The following is an 18,284-nucleotide window of genomic DNA, read 5'->3' as shown; positions in this document are numbered from 1 at the left end:
TCTCTCTCTGACCTGTTCAAGACACGAGAACACTCCTAGATTAGGAACAATTATTATCAGGTACTAGCTGTGAGGCAAGTTGCTATTCTCATCTTCCCCAGCAATTATGGAAGGAAGTGGCCATAATGAACAAACAAAAAGCAGTATGACAGTCAAAAAATCCTGAGGGCCAAATCCTCCTTTTCATCATGTAGCCTAAAGCATCACAGTATGGAAAATCCAATTTCACATGAGCATAGCGGAAGGTGCTAATGAATGGCTCTTTGACCAGACAGATTGATACATATGGAATGTTTTGGAAAGTGATGCAAGATCCAGCTAATTGTGAGCCTGGAGCTGGGCAAAGCCTGTTTGAATTTTATAGCGTTCTATACTATAGATCACAAGGGACAGGACTTCATGTGCTTATCAAAGCAGAAATGAGATATTTTAAAATATCTGCAGAATTGTCTATTGGGTATCATTCAACATATAATTACGAAGTTGTTAGGTTGTTAAAAAATTCTGTTTGTAAGTATAGGTTTCAGAGTAACAGCCGTGTTAGTCTGTACTCACAAAAAGAAAAGGAGTACTTGTGGCACCTTAGAGACTAACCAATTTATTTGAGCATAAGCTTTCGTGAGCTACAGCTCACTTCATCCGATGAAGTGAGCTGTAGCTCACGAAAGCTTATGCTCAAATAAATTGGTTAGTCTCTAAGGTGCCACAAGTACTCCTTTTCTTTTTGTTTGTAAGTATTAAATCTTTAGTAATTAAATCTGAAGCAGATTGCACTAGAGAGTACTGTCCAATATAGTGTCATGAAATCCTGAAAGATTTAACAGTATTTTTACAATAAGCATAAGTGCCTACATTATACTCACTCTATGTAACAATAAACAGCCTATCTCTGATTTTATACTTCATGATCAATAAACAGCACCAGTTTAGTTCACTGATTGACATAGGGAGAGAAAACTGACACTTAAGCTTTTGCTATCCATTATCTCCAATGAAAATAAAACATAAAAATCCACTCTATACACCTAGGTAATTATTTATATGTGAAATGCAAAACCTTCCCTTAAGTTTTTATTCTTTGTTGTTAACAGTCAACCACATTACGCTATCATTCACTGACTTTGAAATTGAAGGCAAGAGACCTAACTGTACCATGGACTTTGTCGAGATTTTGGAAGGGGATAACTATGAGGCTCCTCTTCAAGGTACTTTGGCCTTTTTTTCTTGTCTCTCTAGATTGTTTTAAAACAATTATTTATGTTCAAATTCAAAGCTGCGATGAGCTGAGTGAGATTCAAGATTGAATAATATTTATATAGTTAGATAATTTCATTATTAATGATTAATGTTTATTATCATACAATCATAGAAGATTGGGATTGGAAAATGGGGCCCCATTGTGCTAGGTGCTGTCTAAACACAGAGTAGACAACCCCTGCACTGAAGAGCTTGGAGTTTTTCTCGACCAAAGCACTGAGGGTGCCATATAGGAATTTATACAATACAAACAATAGAATGATACAAATGATCTTCTCCATGGTGAGATCTTACCTGTAAGAGGGTCCCTGTGGCAGGGATGGTCTCTGACAGTGTCGCTCTATTGAAACTGCTGGATGCTAACTCCTCAGTGTGAATGGAATGTCCTCCAGGATTGCCAGTGAGTCTGTCTTTGGAAGAGGGTCCTGGGGCCTATTTCACTGAGAGGGAGAGGGGACAAACATTTCCCCCTCCTCCAGTGGAACAATGTGGGGGGATATCCTTGATGTAAAACCAAGATGATTCCCTTCCCCTCCAGTAAGATTTTATTGTGCAAGGCCACAGTCTAGCCCTTTGCTCTCAGTTACATTGGTGTAAATCTGGAGTAACTCCATTAGCAACCATGAAGTTGCCTTAGATTTACATTAGAGTAACTGAGAACAGGTTTGTCCCTTTGGGCTTGATTCTCCTCCCACATACACTGGTATTATCTTGATGCAACTTCCTTGACTGCCGTGGGATTACTCCTGATTTACAGAGACATTACTCAGAGCAGAATTTGATCCTTTGTCTCTTATCCCCTAACCTTCCCCTAGCTCCTTCCCTCAGACCAGACCACCATGGACACTGCCAACCTCTGGCTGTCTGAGGCCTTTTTTCTTTGAACACAGTTCATGTGCCCATCCCACACTGAAGCCCTGTAACATCACATTCACCATATATATTCACTCAGAGTAAGTGAGTCTTTAGGTTGCTGGTATCGCCAAATATTTTCCTATTTTACGCCATTACTAGGTTGACATAATGTTACATAATCGGGGAGCTTTCAGCCTACACCAAGGATTGTAAACCACAAATAAAAGACTGTTTTAATAGTAGATGATATAAGTGTTAGCATCTGAGTGTTAGTTTTGCACTAGATAACTAGGCCAGTGTTTATACTCCCTGCATAACATTTCACTTCCCTTGTGTTGCTGTTGATTTTCAGGCCGTTACTGTGGCACTGTTGTGCCACAACCTGTCACTTCTTTCAGCAATGCCTTTGTTGTAAATTTTGTATCCAATAATGCCGGAACTGCCAGAGGCTTCCATGCTACCTGTGCTGCATCATTGTCATGTAAGTTGATTTTGCAAGCCCCCATACTGAAGCTGGTAGAAAAGCAGTTGGTAACCTAAACAATAGGTTTTTTGAGGAAGCCCTTGCAGATTCCCCTTTCTGTTCTCAGTTCCCTAACAACACCACACTCAAAATCCCATATTGCCTTGACCCTCTTTTTTGGCCAAAGAGGGTGGTACATAGCTATCTACAGAACCTGACCAGTGTGAACCACAAAGCGCCTTTTCCACCTACAGATAGAGAAAGCTGCTGCCTGAATGTGCTTCCAGCTCCTGCCATCCCAAGGAGAGAGGGATCAAACCTTGGACCAAACTCAAATTCCCCAGTACTTTCACTCCCTCTGCTAGCTGGGCCCTTTCTTTTTATCTGTAAGTCATCTGTAGCCAGCTCGGTGCCTTGCTGGATTTGGCATGTTTAAGGATTTGATTCCTGAAGCTGGGATTTCTTTTTGGGGATCTTAAACCACTGATGCCAAGACATTAACAAACAGCGAGAAAGGGATATCCATTGTTGTTTCAAGTTTTTTTCCCTCTGAGTTAGCCCACTTCTGCCCAAGGTGTTTTTTCCATATAGTCTTCAGTCTCTGTTCTGTCTCTCTCATTTCAGCCTGTGGTGGTACCTTCCACATGGACAGAGGAGCCTTCAACAGCCCTAACTATCCTGAATCTTATCCTTTGAATGCTGAATGTATCTGGACCATTGTCAGCTCCCCTGGCAACCGGCTTCAGCTGTCTTTCATGTAAATACATTCCAAGGGTTATTGTTCAGCCTTTTAATAGAGCTGCAGGAAGGAAGCACTGTGTTTAGTAGGAAATGTAATTACCAGCATGTAAAATGGTAGCAGTGTGTCCAAAATAACTTAGAAAGAGAACACAGCCGTGGCCATAGGGAGCTTACAGTCAGTTTTTTCCCTTATTAGTCATCATTTATATTAGCAGCATATACAATATTATATAACTTGATGGTGTGTTGTCAGAGAGCATCATGGGTTGCTAAAGAGATCAGCTCTCAGCAGGTCATGAACAAGAGGAAATTCAGCATCACTGCATCTTTTGTCTTTATAGACCCTTTTGCAAACGAAAACCTTTTCAATTCCTTTTTGGTTATTGGCAGGTATCTCACACTACTGTATATCCTAATAGTATAAAGTGTCCATATTATTAATAGGTTGCAATAATTGGTTTCATGTTGAATTAAAGGCCTCAGATTTACTTCTGCCGCTATGTCAAATCACAAAGATGGAAATAAAGCAAGAACAAAGTGAGTCTTGCTAGGAGTATACCTTCCTTCCTGTCAAAGTACTTTCCTTAGAAGATATCAGACCAGAAATGTATGTATGATACAGAGAACAATCCAGATTACTTTAACAAGATGCAGTTATGCCACTCTTTGCCCATGATATTGATTTCTAAGCTTGTCTGTTTCATGGCATTAAACATTGTTTGGTGCCAAGAAACAGAACACTGACCCTTGACAGAGCAGGTCAGTTAGAAAAGAAAAGCAACACTAGAATTTGTATTTGCAGGTAATTAGTGCACAAGTAACACATACCCAGAAATACACTTATTGTATATACTTATTGTATATGATGTAGTTACCATGGAAACACCGCTTTGCTAGCACACAAAAATGGACATACTGTTATAAATTCTTCCTCTGAGAAATGGGGTGAAAGCACTGTAAACTGAGAAACATTTTTCAAGTTAATTGCTAAAAATAATAACAAATAGCAACTTTGTTAACCAAAAGAAGTGTATAGTGTGAAGCAGATACACTTAGTGCAATACACATACTATTATAACATGTGATCCTCAGTGGATGTAAACACTGTTCATTAGTTTCATGTAACCAAAAGGCCAAATCAAGAAATGCTAGATTTTGGGGCAGTCTATAGCAATGAGATATTTATTTTAGTTAGTTGAATACTGGGATTTTATAAAGTTTCTTTGCCACGAGGTATTCATCTTCTTTATATTGGTCTTGCAAAATTGCCTGTCTTGCAAGTTGAGGGTTTGCTCTAAATTAATCCAAAGTGTATCCATATGCATAGTTGGAACTGTTTCATAGTGGGTTTGTACACTGGAAACATATGGATATATTCAGGCCTGAAGGAAGGGGAGGAAGTGTGACCCGAATTTGAAAGCAGAGATATTTGTGCATTAGTTGGAGAAGGCACTTTCTGGGATCCTTACTGTTATATTCATGACTGGCTTTTGAAAAGGATATTGGGTTGATTCAGCATAACTCAATAAGAAATGCAGTGATATTTTAGCTTCCATCTAGCATTCAGATCAGTTGGTGCAGTAATTAGGGATCCAGGAACAGAGTAATTTAAAAAAACAGACTGAACCTGCTCATCCTTTTTGTACTAATGTAAAATCTCTTTCAAAGGATTTGGCTCAGTTTTAATCTGAGTTACTAACAATCACATACATTTGATTGAACCTCCTTGTCTTTTTTTTTTTTTTTTTTTTCTGCTATGCAGCACAACCCTTGGCTTTATTTGAGGTTGAGATTCACACAAACCTGGGGACATAAGTTGAAACTCAAAGCAAAATTATATGAGCCCAGTAGGCTTAGTCAGGAATCCACCCTGATTCCCCACATCTCTTGCCATAGGCCCCACAGCAGGCCCAGGCACTGATTAGGAGAGCTAGCTGTGCTTTCTTGGGAGTCATGTTCACCTATTCTCCTTCCAGTTTTGCCTGGTATGGGGACAAACACATTCCACAGCTCTAGTTCTAAAAAGCAACTCCTCACAACTTCCACCAAGATCCTCTGGCCCATGCAACCTCTACTTGACTTCCCCTGTTCTCCTGGCCATTTCCAACAGGCTGCTGTCACATTCTGAGGAGCAATCCAGACCAGTGAGGGGTTGTGTCACTGCCTGCCGCATAACCTTGGGTACCTGACAGTGCTTTACTGTTGTAGATCCCAACCTGAGCTGTTCACAACTAGTTTACCAGCATGCAGGGCACACCCTGAGTGTCTGTGTGCGAGACAGCCTGGTTCAGCAGCTCTGATCCCAGCAGCCTGTCTACAGTTCCACAGCTCTGCTTTGCCTTCCACGAGCCTTGGTTACTACTTTCAGGGTGACCCCAGTCCCAGATTTTCCAAAAAATGTGTTTTCTGCACTGCCCAGCCCTCTCCTGAGGTTTATGGCCCCGTAACAGGTAAATATTCAACAGTTTATTACTTTAACGGGAGTTACCAGTTTAAATACGGCACTGGATTGGTTTAGATTAAAAATAAAACAAGTTTATTAACAGAAGCAGAGAGAGGATTTGAAGTGAATTCAGGTATAAGAGATAAAGTTAGAAATAGTTACCAGCAAATAAAAGTAAAAACATGCATCTAACAGTCTAAAACTTAATCTAGCAAGTTTTGGTTCAAGGCTTTGTGTAAGATGGCCTTTGTCACCCACAGTCTTCCAGCAAGATGGTGACCTACCCTTTCCTTAGTCAGGATCTCTCCCATAGGCCCAGTGGTGCTGGTGCCTTTGACTTCTTAGGTGACAAAGAGAGAACTTGGGGCTTTGTGCCCCTTCCTTTTGTAGTCCAGTGAAACTTTGAAGTGAGGAAGGCAACATGGAGTCTGGTAATGAAGGAAGCTCCATGCTCTTCCTTCCCCCACTTGTGTTTGCTAAAATGTAAATTGTTCTGTTTCCTGCCATCTGCTGCCCCTGCTGTTTTGCTGGCCCTGTTTACTACTTATATGTAAACTGAGGTAAACACATTCCCATTTTTACGGTAGGCCTATTTAACAACTTTTGCCTAGGCAGGACTGTCTGGTTTTGAACATGTGCTACTAACATCATACAGGGGAGATTTATAACTTTACATACAATGTTGCTACATCCATTTCACCATGATATTGACCAGCGAGTTATTAGTTTTCAAATTATACCTCACAAGGCACATTTTGTACAAATATTATTACAGTAGTGGTAGGTTGTGAATACAGGGGTGCTTTTGGTCACAGCCTCTCACGACCTTGCAGTCTGCAATGGATCGTCTGCTTATGAGTCCTCCTCTACATACAGAGCTCAGCAAGTACTTGGTGACTCAATTCTAAATCTTACATCCTCCAGACCAGTGGGTTTCAAACTTTTTTCCTTTGCGGACCCCTCTACAATTTCAAATTGAGGTGCAGACCCCTTTGGAAATCTTAGATGTGGTCTGTGGACCCCTAGGGGTCCACGACCACAGGTTGGAAACCACTTTTCTATGGTAATGACAACCTTCTGTGGACTCCTTAGACACTGTCTGCCTACCCCCAGGGATCTGCGGACCACAGGTTGCAAACCACTGCTCCAGATAATCCCTATCATTGACATACACTGCACACTGATGATGGGAAAGCCTCAGAGTTCAACTGACCTCATGCCCAGCAGACAAAAGACAGAAAGTGATAAAAGTATTCAAAGTTAAATGGATTGCGGAAAACAGAGGGAGTAGGGAGTGGGTTTGGCATATTTAAAGCCATAAAGGTAGAAAAAGTAGAGAAGGTAAGGAGAAGAGGAGATAAGATTTCATAATGTTAGATAAACTTCAAGTAAGTATTTGGCCTTTTGAAATTGCTTCATCCTCAGAGAGTGTACTGGAAATCTGCAGGTAGATGAAGCAGGGCACAAATTGATACACAGTGATGTAAGTGTAGTTTTGAGTCTCATATGTTTCACTATTTCTATACATCCAATATGACTTTAAATATAACCTCAACACTATACAAAAAAAAATGTACTATATGTAACCTGTCAAATACCTTGCACTTCTTTTGAGAACCAAAAAAATCTTTAAGAGATGAAACCTTAGCTATGCAAACTAAAGATATATGGGGGTGAGGAAGGAATTTTTCCACTGTGTGCAATGTTGCAAAATTGACTAGATGTATTATCATTTATGGAAGGGTTTTGTTGTTTGGTTGGTTTTGGGGGGTTGGGGGGGGGTTACTTCTTTTTTAGTGTTAATATTGTCCATTGCTGGAGGGAAGGACATCAGATTATAATTGGATGAATGGTCTGATCTAATATGGCAAATTCTGCAGTGTGTTTCTATAATACATGTGCAATAATCTTAATGTTTCTGCTTTCTGCAACTCAAACAGAACGTTCCAGCTGGAAAATAGTGAAGACTGCACCAAGGATTATCTGGAGATTCGCAAAGGGAATGACATGGGCGAGATGGTGGGACGATACTGTGGGGACTCCTTACCTTTGAATTACACATCCATCATTGAGCACATCTTGTGGATCAAATTTGTCTCCGATGGCTCAGACAGTGATGTTGGCTTTAGGGCCACTTTTGCTCACTGTAAGTAAATATTATTTTGCTGAAAAATAAATTACCATTTTTCAGAGCACTTCCAATAATAAGGTGGAAATAGTATATTTAAAAATAAAGGATGATATCCTGGCAAAATTCTGACTCACTTTAATGGGGCCAGGATTTCACCCAAAATATTTTAAAATGAATATACACAAAATGTTATTGAATACCTGGGCTATCTGTAACATGACTGCACAGAGCTCTTGTATGCTTGACAATATTTTACATAAGTATATTTTGGATATCAGAATTAGAAATAAAATTATAGAGAGGCAGTGTTGCCTAATAGATAGATAGAGCACAGGACTGGGACTCAGGATACCTGGGCTCTATTCCTGGCTCTGCCACTGGCCTGCTGGCTGACTCTGGCCAAGTCATTTTCCTTTCTTTGGCCTCAGTTTCCCCATCTGTAAAATGGGAATAATGATTTCCTTTGTAAAGTGCTTTGAGATATACTGATGAAAAGAGCTAATTTATTTTTATTATTTATTTATACTATTTTTTTAAAATGTAGCAGTCAGAATAGAGCTTATTATTTTCTATTCTAGTTTGACTGTATTATCCTTCTGTGGGCAGAAATCTCCTCAGATTATACAAACTGTAAATATGTCCTCTTTTTCATTTACCATTTTCTAAATACAATTCTCTCTCGATAAAATTGTTCTCAGATTGTCAAAACAATAGTATTGTTCTGTCACGAGCTGGGCACGGGCTACATGCAGAAATAATTTAGGGCAACCCAAGGCGTTAGTAGCTCCTGGAGCAAGAACTATCTAACCCAAATATCACTGTCACTGTTAAAGCTTGAGAAATGAATGGGTATGTAGTGTTTGTGTTCACAGTGCCGAGCTTTTCTAATTAGTCATAGAATAGAATATCAGGGTTGGACCTTAGGAGATCATCTAGTCCAGCCCCCTGCTCAAAGCAGGACCAATCTCCAATTTTTGACCCAGATCCCTAGATGGTCCCCTCAAGGATTGAACTCACAACCCTGGGTTTAGCAGGCCAATGTTCAAACCACTGAGCTATCCCTCCCACCGTAATAGGAAAATAGCCCTTCATTCTCAACTTTCCATTAGGTGTAGACTATATCATAAAGGGCACAATTGTACAGAGGGGGTCGTTCTCCTGTCTTACCCAGGGAATCTCTGGTTTGGGGGCTAAACAACATAAGCAGCGCCGCAGAATTATGGCAGAGAAAAAGGAGGTGCTCTCACTTCATATATACCAAGGCCAGAAAGGACCATTCTGAGCATCTGGTCTAACCTGCTACATAAGGGAAGCCATTGAATTTTACCCAGCTCTTCCTGCACTGAGCCCAATAACCCCTTGTTGAGCTAGGGCATGTCTTTTAGAAAGACATCCAATCTTCATTTAAAGACTCTTAAATGTTGACGTATTTAACACATCCCTTGGTGAACTTTTGCATTTCCAACACACTTTACTTGGTATGCAGAAGGTCTGTCCCGTGCACAGTGCGTGTTTCCGTACTCTTGGTCCCTCACTTCCTACCTTTATTACATTTTACAGTACACTGCCACTTTACCTAGGCACAGTGCAATTTTTTCTGATTTTGCAGCATTAGTGCTCTTATAATTTGTAATGGTCTGTGGAGGTGCAAAGTGGGATTTCCAAGGGGTCCTAGCCCAGTTAAATCAAAACCATTCTGACCAGAACAGCACTTTTCCTCAGTAAAGACTCTTTCCTGCTTACTCCCTCCCAGGAGAAGGTGAGCAGGGAGGGGTAGGGGGTGCACAGAGCCTTGGTTGCATTTCCCCTGCAGGCTGGCCAGCACAGTTAATGTGTGGGTTTTGGGCAGGGATTCTCAAACTGGGGGTCGGGACCCCTCAGGGGGTAGTGAGGTTATTATAGGGGGGTCCACCCCAAACCCCGCTTTGCCTCCAGCATTTATAATGGTGTTAAATATATTAAAAAGTATTTTTAATTTATAAGGGGGGGTCGCACTTAAAGACTTGCTATGTGAAAGGAGTCACCAGTACAAAAGTTTGAGAATCACTGGTGTAGGGGGTGTAGTAATTTTCTATAGGCTACGATCCCTCCAGAGCCAGGAAGTCATTGTGTCAGAGCTGTGTATCCTGGGGTTGCTTGTGACTCAGGGCTGTGCCTTAAGGCTCAATCTAGCCCTAAATAAATGCAATCATACAGCCTAATAAAGTTTTTTTCAAACCTTGACCCAGTTGCCGAGTTTACTTTTTAAAAATACCGTAAGTTGTTATGAAAAACATTATCGTTAGTAGGCTCCCTGTTGTTTTTCAGTATACGGGAATGATATTGTGGGAGATAGTGGGCAAATTGCTTCTCCACTGTGGCCCAGAAACTACCCTCACAACTCCAATTACCAGTGGAAGATAAGTGTCAATGCTTCTCATGTTATCCACGGTCGGATCCTGGAGATGGACATTGAAGATTATTACAATTGCTACGACAAGTTAAAGGTGAGGTCACTTTGGTAGATTCTTTTTATAAATTGTGATAGAAATAATGAATAAAGCAGGCTAAGTGAGGAGTAGGAAGTGTTTTCAAAAGTCCAGTTTAGGCCTCATTCGTTTTGAATAATTACTGGCTCTAGACGCATGTTTGCTCACTAGTAGGAAATATCAGATATTGCCCAGCTGGGCATTTAAAACATTTTATAGGCTGACAAAAATAAGTTGTTAAAGGCACAACCTAAAATTTTCAAATTTAGGAGCTTCAGAAATGCTGAGTATTTATAGTTCCAACTGAAGAGAGTAGGAGTTGTATTTATCTACTCAACACCTCTGAAAATCTAGACACCTTTATGTAAATGCCTAAATGTGGATTTAAATACCTAACTTTCGGAACTTAAGGCCCTGATCCTGGAAACAGGTACACATATTTATTTTTACACGTGTGTGTAAGGGTTTGTAGTAGCCTGGCCTCAGTTTGAAAAAAATGTTGGCCACAGTCAATGGGAAGGGTCATATGATAGGGCTAGATGGTGCCTTTGGCACAGCCTTGAACAAGCTCCTGCTTCTTCTTTGCTCTGGAGGCTTAATAATTTATTGCTGGCCTACACCAGTAGCAAGTTACGACATCACGCGCTAACTGCTCAGCTGAGTTGGCCAGTTGGTACTCCACCTTTCTCCTCTGCATGGTTTTGTGGTCCAAGTCATAGTCTGGACTTTAGCCTTTTTTCAGGCTATCAGGGACAAATGCGACCCTGGTGTGATTCCAATGAGGTATACATTTAGCTTTCATATTTAAAACTAGTATGAAACACAGTGCAAACTAAAGCCTAGTAACAACAGTAACATACTAGCATGCATCCTGTTTATCATTTCTCCGCTTTGAGTCTCCTTCTCAACTTACATTAGTATGACTCTTTTTTAGAATTTGTTTTTCTACCTACGATTGTTGATCCTATGATTGGCCTTTGATTTAATCCCCTTTTATAACCAGACATTTACATGTAGTTTACTAACACATACATTTACTTCTCTTCCTTCCATCTTGTCTCATATTTTAACAACCTGGATTTTTTTCCTTTCTGTCCATTGAGCCTAACAAGTTCCTCATGCTCAAATCACTGAGATAGATGTTCAGCAGGTATAAATCAGCATAACTCCATTGGCTTCGAGCTATGATGATTTACACCAGCTGAGGAGCTGATCCGTACTTTAATATTTTGAATCTTCTTTCCAGTTTTCTCTGTCTTGAGTTTACTTTGGAGTTACGTAGTTGGTTCTGACTGCTAGTAACACAGAAGCATCTTGAACACATTGACATTTTTGGCTTACAAAGTGCTACTTAAAATGTTTATGTGGCTCTAAAGAAATTTCCTGAAGAATGCATTTTATTATTTCTTCCTCAGCAAAGAACAACAATACACCGGTGGCATTTTTCAGATGAAAAGCCAGCTAATGTGTTGGAAGAACAGTCTGTAGGGGGCAATGAGTTCAGTTTGATGAGTTCAGTACTGATCCTTCTGGTGGGGAAGCACCATATGTAGCGGATGAAACAGACGGGCTGTTACCAGTATTTTTTATGATCTAGAATGGAATTAGGGGGCTGAAACTTCAGTTCTATCTCATTTATTTGGAGATGGGAATATCCTCCTCAGGAGTCCAGTTTACAATGGTGCAGCACCAAGAACTTTGCAGTGACATTGCCTACACTTCACTGGTTTCATTTTCACTACTGTCAGCCTTAACTGGCCCCAAACACTCAAAATTAAACCATAATAACAGTAACAGTGGTTTGCCATTACTTTGCTGGAGATGGTAGGGACAGAAAAATACCATTGCTGCTCTGCTCTCTCTTTCTCCTTATAGATCTATGATGGGCCCAACACTCATTTCCGTCTTATCACCACATACTGTGGTATTGTCCCTTCATCATTCATCTCCTCCGGCAGTTCTATCACAGTCCAGTTCCAGTCTGATTCTTCTGTGAATGGAAAGGGTTTCCTTTTGGACTGGTATGCAATGGAAGCTTCTCCAGCCACTATGTTCACCATTGCTAGAGGTTTGTCTCTGAAAATGACACTGTTTAGTTAGCTTGTTAAGAGTGATAACATTGGCGAGGCACTAAATCCTGTTCCCATTAAAGGGTGCCTGGTGTAATGTGGGGGAGACCTGTGTTGCCATTGTTACTGATCATTATTATTTTTGTTGATTTGTATTGTTGTACCTCTCTCAAATGCAGTGTTTTACTTTGTTTTAAAAGTGGAGCTCCGTCTTTGTTGGAGGGGTTAAGGATTCTCAAGCCCTTTGTGGCATTTGAGGACGAACAGATATTTCGCATGCCTACATGGAAAAGTATCTTCCCTCAAATAACATTCTTGGAGAATTTGTCACTTGCATAAGGAAGATGACTAACAAGCTCATGTGATGCTGTTTAGAAGCACTGAGATTCAACCCTGCACAGACCTGCAGGGACATACAGGACATGCTTGATCCAAAATATCCTATAAGCAAAGGAAAAGAAGTTCAATATGAATATATATCTCTTGTGTGAGATATATACCCATTGTAAGAAATGAGAACATGAATCTATTTATTGTAGCTGAGCAAGTGAAACGGGACAATGTTAAGATTGACTTGGGCGCTGGATACGGTTCCTATTTTCAAACCAACACCTGAGAGTGCTTGCAAAAGTACTTTAACATAGTATTGACATATAGCACCATTGTAGTTTTCATACTTTGTTCAGCGAGGGACTGTCAAATTAGATGATAAAGAAGAAACACTTTTAATTTTATAAAAGAAGATTTTTAATGTTTCTTTCTTTCTGCACGGCAGGTGTATGTGGTGGTGTTGCCGTGGCAAGAGAAACCCCGTCATTCCTCTTCTCACCAGAGTGGCCCAGGAACTACAGAAATTTTGCTGACTGTACCTGGATTATCAGAGCTCCAGAATCCACTGTGGAGTTCAGCATCCTGGCCCTAGATATAGAATCTCATAGTTCATGCAACTACGACAAACTTGTCATCAGAGATGGTGAGAAATCTTGGTACCGTCTGACAGTGTGAAACACACAAAGAGCCCCAGTTTAAAAAAAGTCCTTGTCTACTATGTGTGTACTTAAAATAAATAAATACATCCAAAAGATCAAATTTTGCTTCAGTTTATCAGTCACAGGAACCTGTTCCAAAATGAATATTCTTCTGTGCTGAAGCTACGTGCAGGCTAATATCAAGCCAAGCAACACAAGATGGTGATGGTCCAGAAAAATGTGTGAACAACTTTGACTGAAATACTGTTAGAAAATTAAGACTTCTGGTATTTTTAATACTGATATTTCCTCTTTTAACCTTAGGAGACAATAGCCTTGCCCCAGTGCTGGCCACCATATGCGGTCGAGACCCACCTGGGCCAATAAGATCTACTGGAGAGGCCTTGTTCATTCAGTTCACTACAGATGCAAGTGTCACTGGTGCTGGGTTTAATGCTTCTTATCACAAAAGTAAGTTGTGGGTTTTTTTTTCAAATTTATCTTGGATCTGCCTTGCCGCTGAAAGCTGAATAAGGAAGGGAAGTAGTTATAGCCTACATTTTTAGCATAGCTGCCTGCCACAACTGTCGGCAATCTATCCAAGTAATTGCATGAAGCATCTGTTCACATATTCCAAAAACACATGTTCTTAAGGTAAACTTTGTCCCTTGTCCAGAGTTCTACTGTTACGAAGCACTCCTTAGATCTGAAAATCACCGTTGTCCTGAAATACGAATATTGTAGCCTGGTACAAGTGTATGAAGAAATATTACAACAGTTAAGAGTTGTGGTTAAGAATTGCAAAATATACTCAGAAAATGTGAAGGCTGGTGCTAGCTAAAAAACAAACTTCAATTGTTGAGAGATGGGGAAGTGGAGAATGAAAGGGAAGGGAACCGCCAACTTGGAGATGCAAGTAAATGAATCCAAGCACACGCACAAAATAGATATAGGGCCGGGTCCTTGGACCCTTGTGAGGCCCCACAAGGACAAAGATGCCTCATGGCAGCAGTTGAGGATTCTCCTTTCATATGGGAATCCTCTGCTGCAGCCAGATGCTTGTAAGCAGTTCTGACTGCCCCACTCCCCAAACACACAGACTGGTGTAGAGTGCGGGTGGGCGGGGGGGCATATCAGGGTCTTGAGTGGGCAGCCTTGAGGTTGCTCCAATTTACAATCTGTGCTGGGGGCCAGTTTAGCGTACAGCAGGCCCCAGGATTGGTGGTGAGAGGAACGCATGAGGAAAGGTGCCATAAAAGCACTTCTGCCTCCCCTCCCAACGTGCATCGAGCACAGTGCATTACTCATTTTTCTGTCATACTAAAAAGCCAGGTTTGTTTGTTGTGTGTCACCATACAACCTGGACGGTCTACTAGCAGACTTTTGCACGTGGCCGGAAAGTGGGCAGATTATTCAGGATGTTCACTAATGCACATCCCATGCAGCTGTTCAGCATTTGGCTTAACAATCACATGGATTTTGAAGACTTTTTTTCATAATTTGAATAATTTAAGATGACTTTTTCTTCCTTATCTCATTTCCCTTCATTCAGGTTGTGGTGGCTATTTGCATGCAGACATGGGAGTGATCACATCCCCCAACTATCCTCAGGCCTATGCTCCCAATCTCAATTGTTCCTGGCATGTATTGGTTACCAGTGGGTTTGTTGTTGTTGTCCATTTTGAACAACCCTTCGAAGTTCAGAGCGAGGATGCTTCTTGCAGCCATGGGGACTATGTGGAGGTGAGCTGATCAGCTGTAGGTGTTGTCACTTAGTTTCCAGAAACAGGATATACTGGCCCATGCCTAGGGCTCCTATATGTTATGGTATTATTAATAACAGGAAAGTGGGGAAAAAAGTCATTTAAAATTGTCTTGCTATCTTTCAAAGCTTTATTTAGAGATGCTGCTTTACTGGTACAGTAAATTAAAGGGAGAAAGGCTTTTTTCAAGATTGTTGTTTGGGTTTGTTCTTATCTCTGCTAGAGCATTCCTCAAGGTTGATAGCTGTATGCTTGAACAACCTTAACAATTTCCTTCTAGCTTAAAAATGGACTGGATGACTCTGCCCCGCCTTTGGGGACCGTTGGAAGGAATGGGCGGTTTTGTGGTAGCAGCTCTTTTTCCACGATGTACACTACAGACAATCAGCTGTTTGTCCACTTCATTTCTGACAGCAGTCGTGTGGGCCAAGGGTTCAAACTGAAGTATGAGGCTAAGAGTCTGGGTGAGTGTCAAAATCCAGCACAAGTTCTGAAAATCAGTAGAAAAAAAACTTAGAATTTGTTCTTTCAGAAGCATGTTTCTTATAATAAGTGGCTTAACCTGAAGAGACAAGGTGGGCGAGGTGATATCTTTTATTGGACCAACTTCTGTTGGTGAGAGAGTCACACACAGCTCTTCTTCAGGTCTGGGGAAGGTGCTCTCAGTGTCACAGCAAAATGCCAGGTGAAACAGATTGTTTAGCATAAGTAGTTAGCACATAGTGTAAGAGCATTTAAGGCAGAGTGGCCTGCTAACTCCTCTGCAGTGATAGGACAAGAAGAGGGGGTTAGTGAATTCCAATTGCTGTAATAAGCCACAAATCCAGTGTCTCTGTTCAGTCCATGATTTTTAATGTCTAGCCAAGCAATGAATTTAAGCTCCTTATGTTATACAATCTGCTCCACCTTGCATTTTGCTGTGACATTGGGAGCACCTTTCCCAGAACTGGAGAAGAGCTCTGTGTGGCTCAAAAGCTAGTCTTCTCACCAACAGAAGTTGGTTCAATAAAAGATATTACTTCACCCACCTCGTCTCTCTAATATCTTGGGACCAACACAGCTACAACTGCACTTAGCATGGAGAGACTGTCATCTAGTAAAAAACAAATACTGGCAAAAATGCCTTCTGTGTAAATGATTTGAAATGCCCACTGCATAAGTGTTCCACATATTTGTAAGGGACCAGGGTGTAGGTTGTCTGGCCTAGCAATCACAGCTGGGCTGGAGTCCACATGTCAAGGACGGTAGTCAGTGAGCAGGGGTTGGAGGAATCGCTAGAACCGGATTCAATAAGCAAGAGTCAGGGTCAAAGTCAGGCTGGGGTTGGAGACCGGAGATCAGAGGTAGAACTAGGTTAGAGTCAGGAAGCAAGAGTCAGGGTCAGAGTCAGGCTGATATCAGAGTCCTGAGATCAGGAGACAAGGTGAGGTCTGGAGTCACAACAGGCCCAAAGTCTTTGTTGTTGCCCAGACAACTTCCTGGGGCACTTTCCAGGGTTAAATAGGGTGATGGCCAATCAGAGGGCCATAGTTAGGATTATCACTTACCCAGTATTTGATCGACCTGGCCAGTTATTTTATGTATTTGCCAGTTGCCAGAAAAATAATTTAATCTGCCAGTTTTTTTTACCGGGGTCTAAAGATTTGCATTGTTATCACAATGCACTGGGATATCTAATGTTAAAAGTTTCTGTGTCCAGCTAAAGATGCTGCAGTGTTACCACTTCCGCAGTTTAAGTATGAAAATGATGATATCAATTTTATCCATATGTGCTATCTGTCTGGACCAGGGGTTCCCAAACTGGTTCCGCCGCTTGTGCAGGGAAAACCCCTCGTGGGCCGGGATGGTTTGTTTACCTGCCGCGTCCGCAGGTTTGGCTGATCACGGCTCCCACTGGCCGTGGTTCGCTGCTCCAGGCCAATGGGAGCTGCTGGAAGCGGCGCCTGGCCCATGCCGCTTCCAGCAGCTCCCATTGGCCTGGAGCAGCGAACCACGGCCACTAGGAGCCGCGATCGGCCGAACCTGCGGACGCGGTGGGTAAACAAACCATCCCGGCCCACGAGGGGTTTTCCCTGCACAAGCGGCGGAACAAGCTTGGAAACCACTGGTCTAGGTAAGTGGCTGTTGAAGTGGGGGAGGGGAGAGTTGCAGAGTTGCCTTGTGGTTGGGGTTGCAGCGAGCTTGCCTTGTGAGATGGTGGGTGCTGGGTTTTTTTCCATTTCAAAGGTGGTAACCCTAGCTGCAGAGTACTGTCACTCTGGCTCCTTTGGGTAGTACTGCCTGTGGTGCCTATTCTCCACAGTGCTCCTTGGCTATAGGTCTGCACGCCCTCCTGGTTGCATTGTGGGAACATCAGCTGTCCCAGGCTCAGCAGACCTGGGTTCTAATCCTGACATTTTGTTGTTAAAACACTTTTCATAGTATCTTTAGTTTCCCTGGTGGTTGGGATGAAGCTATCTCTCGCCTGCATCTGGGAAATGGCGGAAGTTGGACACAGGTTAGCGGGAGACTTCAACAGTTAACACAGGGGAGGAAGGCCGGTTAGAATCTTCCTTCTGCCTCCTACATACTGCAAACAGTGAGTTACAGCAGGAATGAGTGTGACCCAATGCATTGGCAGAAATGATAACATTCCATAAAAGTTTCCTCCTCAGCTGAGAAAATAACATCCCCTGTAGGAACTGGCATTTTTGAAAGAATGAAGAGGTGGCAGGCCACATCCTTAGCTAGTATAAATCAGGGGCCTGGCATCTTCAGCTGTTCCCAAAGTATTTCAGGCAAACACATGTCTCTTAAGACATTTGGAGCCCTCATTTAAATGATGTTGATTAAACACAGCTAAAGTAACCTACTAGCGTGCTCACTCATTCTTAAGTTTGTAACTCCTCTTTTTCTTTCTACTCCTTCCATTGGAAATGCTACACATAGTAGGAGCTATGCATGTACATATATATTTCTAGCGCTTCACTTTAGAGACCTGGATTGAAGCACTGTATTCATTAGCATTACTAAAATGTATTTTAATCATAAAGTCGTTAGCTGCGAAATAAAAGTATCTTAGTATGGCAAAGAACCTGAACAAATTCTTGAGTTTGCTTTGAATGTCATTTCTCACTGGATTTCATA

At 41.6% G+C, this 18,284-nt stretch overlaps 1 protein-coding gene across 2 annotated transcripts in view; it reads left to right on the top strand.

Moving 5' to 3' along the window:
* CUBN (cubilin) overlaps positions 1–18,284 on the top strand; it is a 212,908-nt gene that overhangs the window by 124,586 nt on the left and 70,038 nt on the right. For both annotated transcript variants that reach the window (XM_074946012.1, XM_074946011.1), the window contains exons 34-43: positions 1,092–1,205; positions 2,465–2,593; positions 3,200–3,332; positions 7,700–7,905; positions 10,198–10,376; positions 12,234–12,426; positions 13,203–13,400; positions 13,720–13,866; positions 14,948–15,138; positions 15,439–15,622. In XM_074946012.1, the coding sequence (XP_074802113.1) occupies positions 1,092–1,205; positions 2,465–2,593; positions 3,200–3,332; positions 7,700–7,905; positions 10,198–10,376; positions 12,234–12,426; positions 13,203–13,400; positions 13,720–13,866; positions 14,948–15,138; positions 15,439–15,622 (1,674 nt within the window). The remainder of the gene's footprint in view (positions 1–1,091; positions 1,206–2,464; positions 2,594–3,199; positions 3,333–7,699; positions 7,906–10,197; positions 10,377–12,233; positions 12,427–13,202; positions 13,401–13,719; positions 13,867–14,947; positions 15,139–15,438; positions 15,623–18,284) is intronic.

The sequence above is a fragment of the Natator depressus genome, chromosome 2 (genome assembly GCF_965152275.1).
Source record: "Natator depressus isolate rNatDep1 chromosome 2, rNatDep2.hap1, whole genome shotgun sequence".
Classification (NCBI taxonomy): Eukaryota; Metazoa; Chordata; order Testudines; family Cheloniidae; genus Natator; species Natator depressus.
The sequence above is the reverse complement of the archived record's forward strand: the minus strand, read 5'-3'. Positions and strand labels throughout refer to the sequence as shown.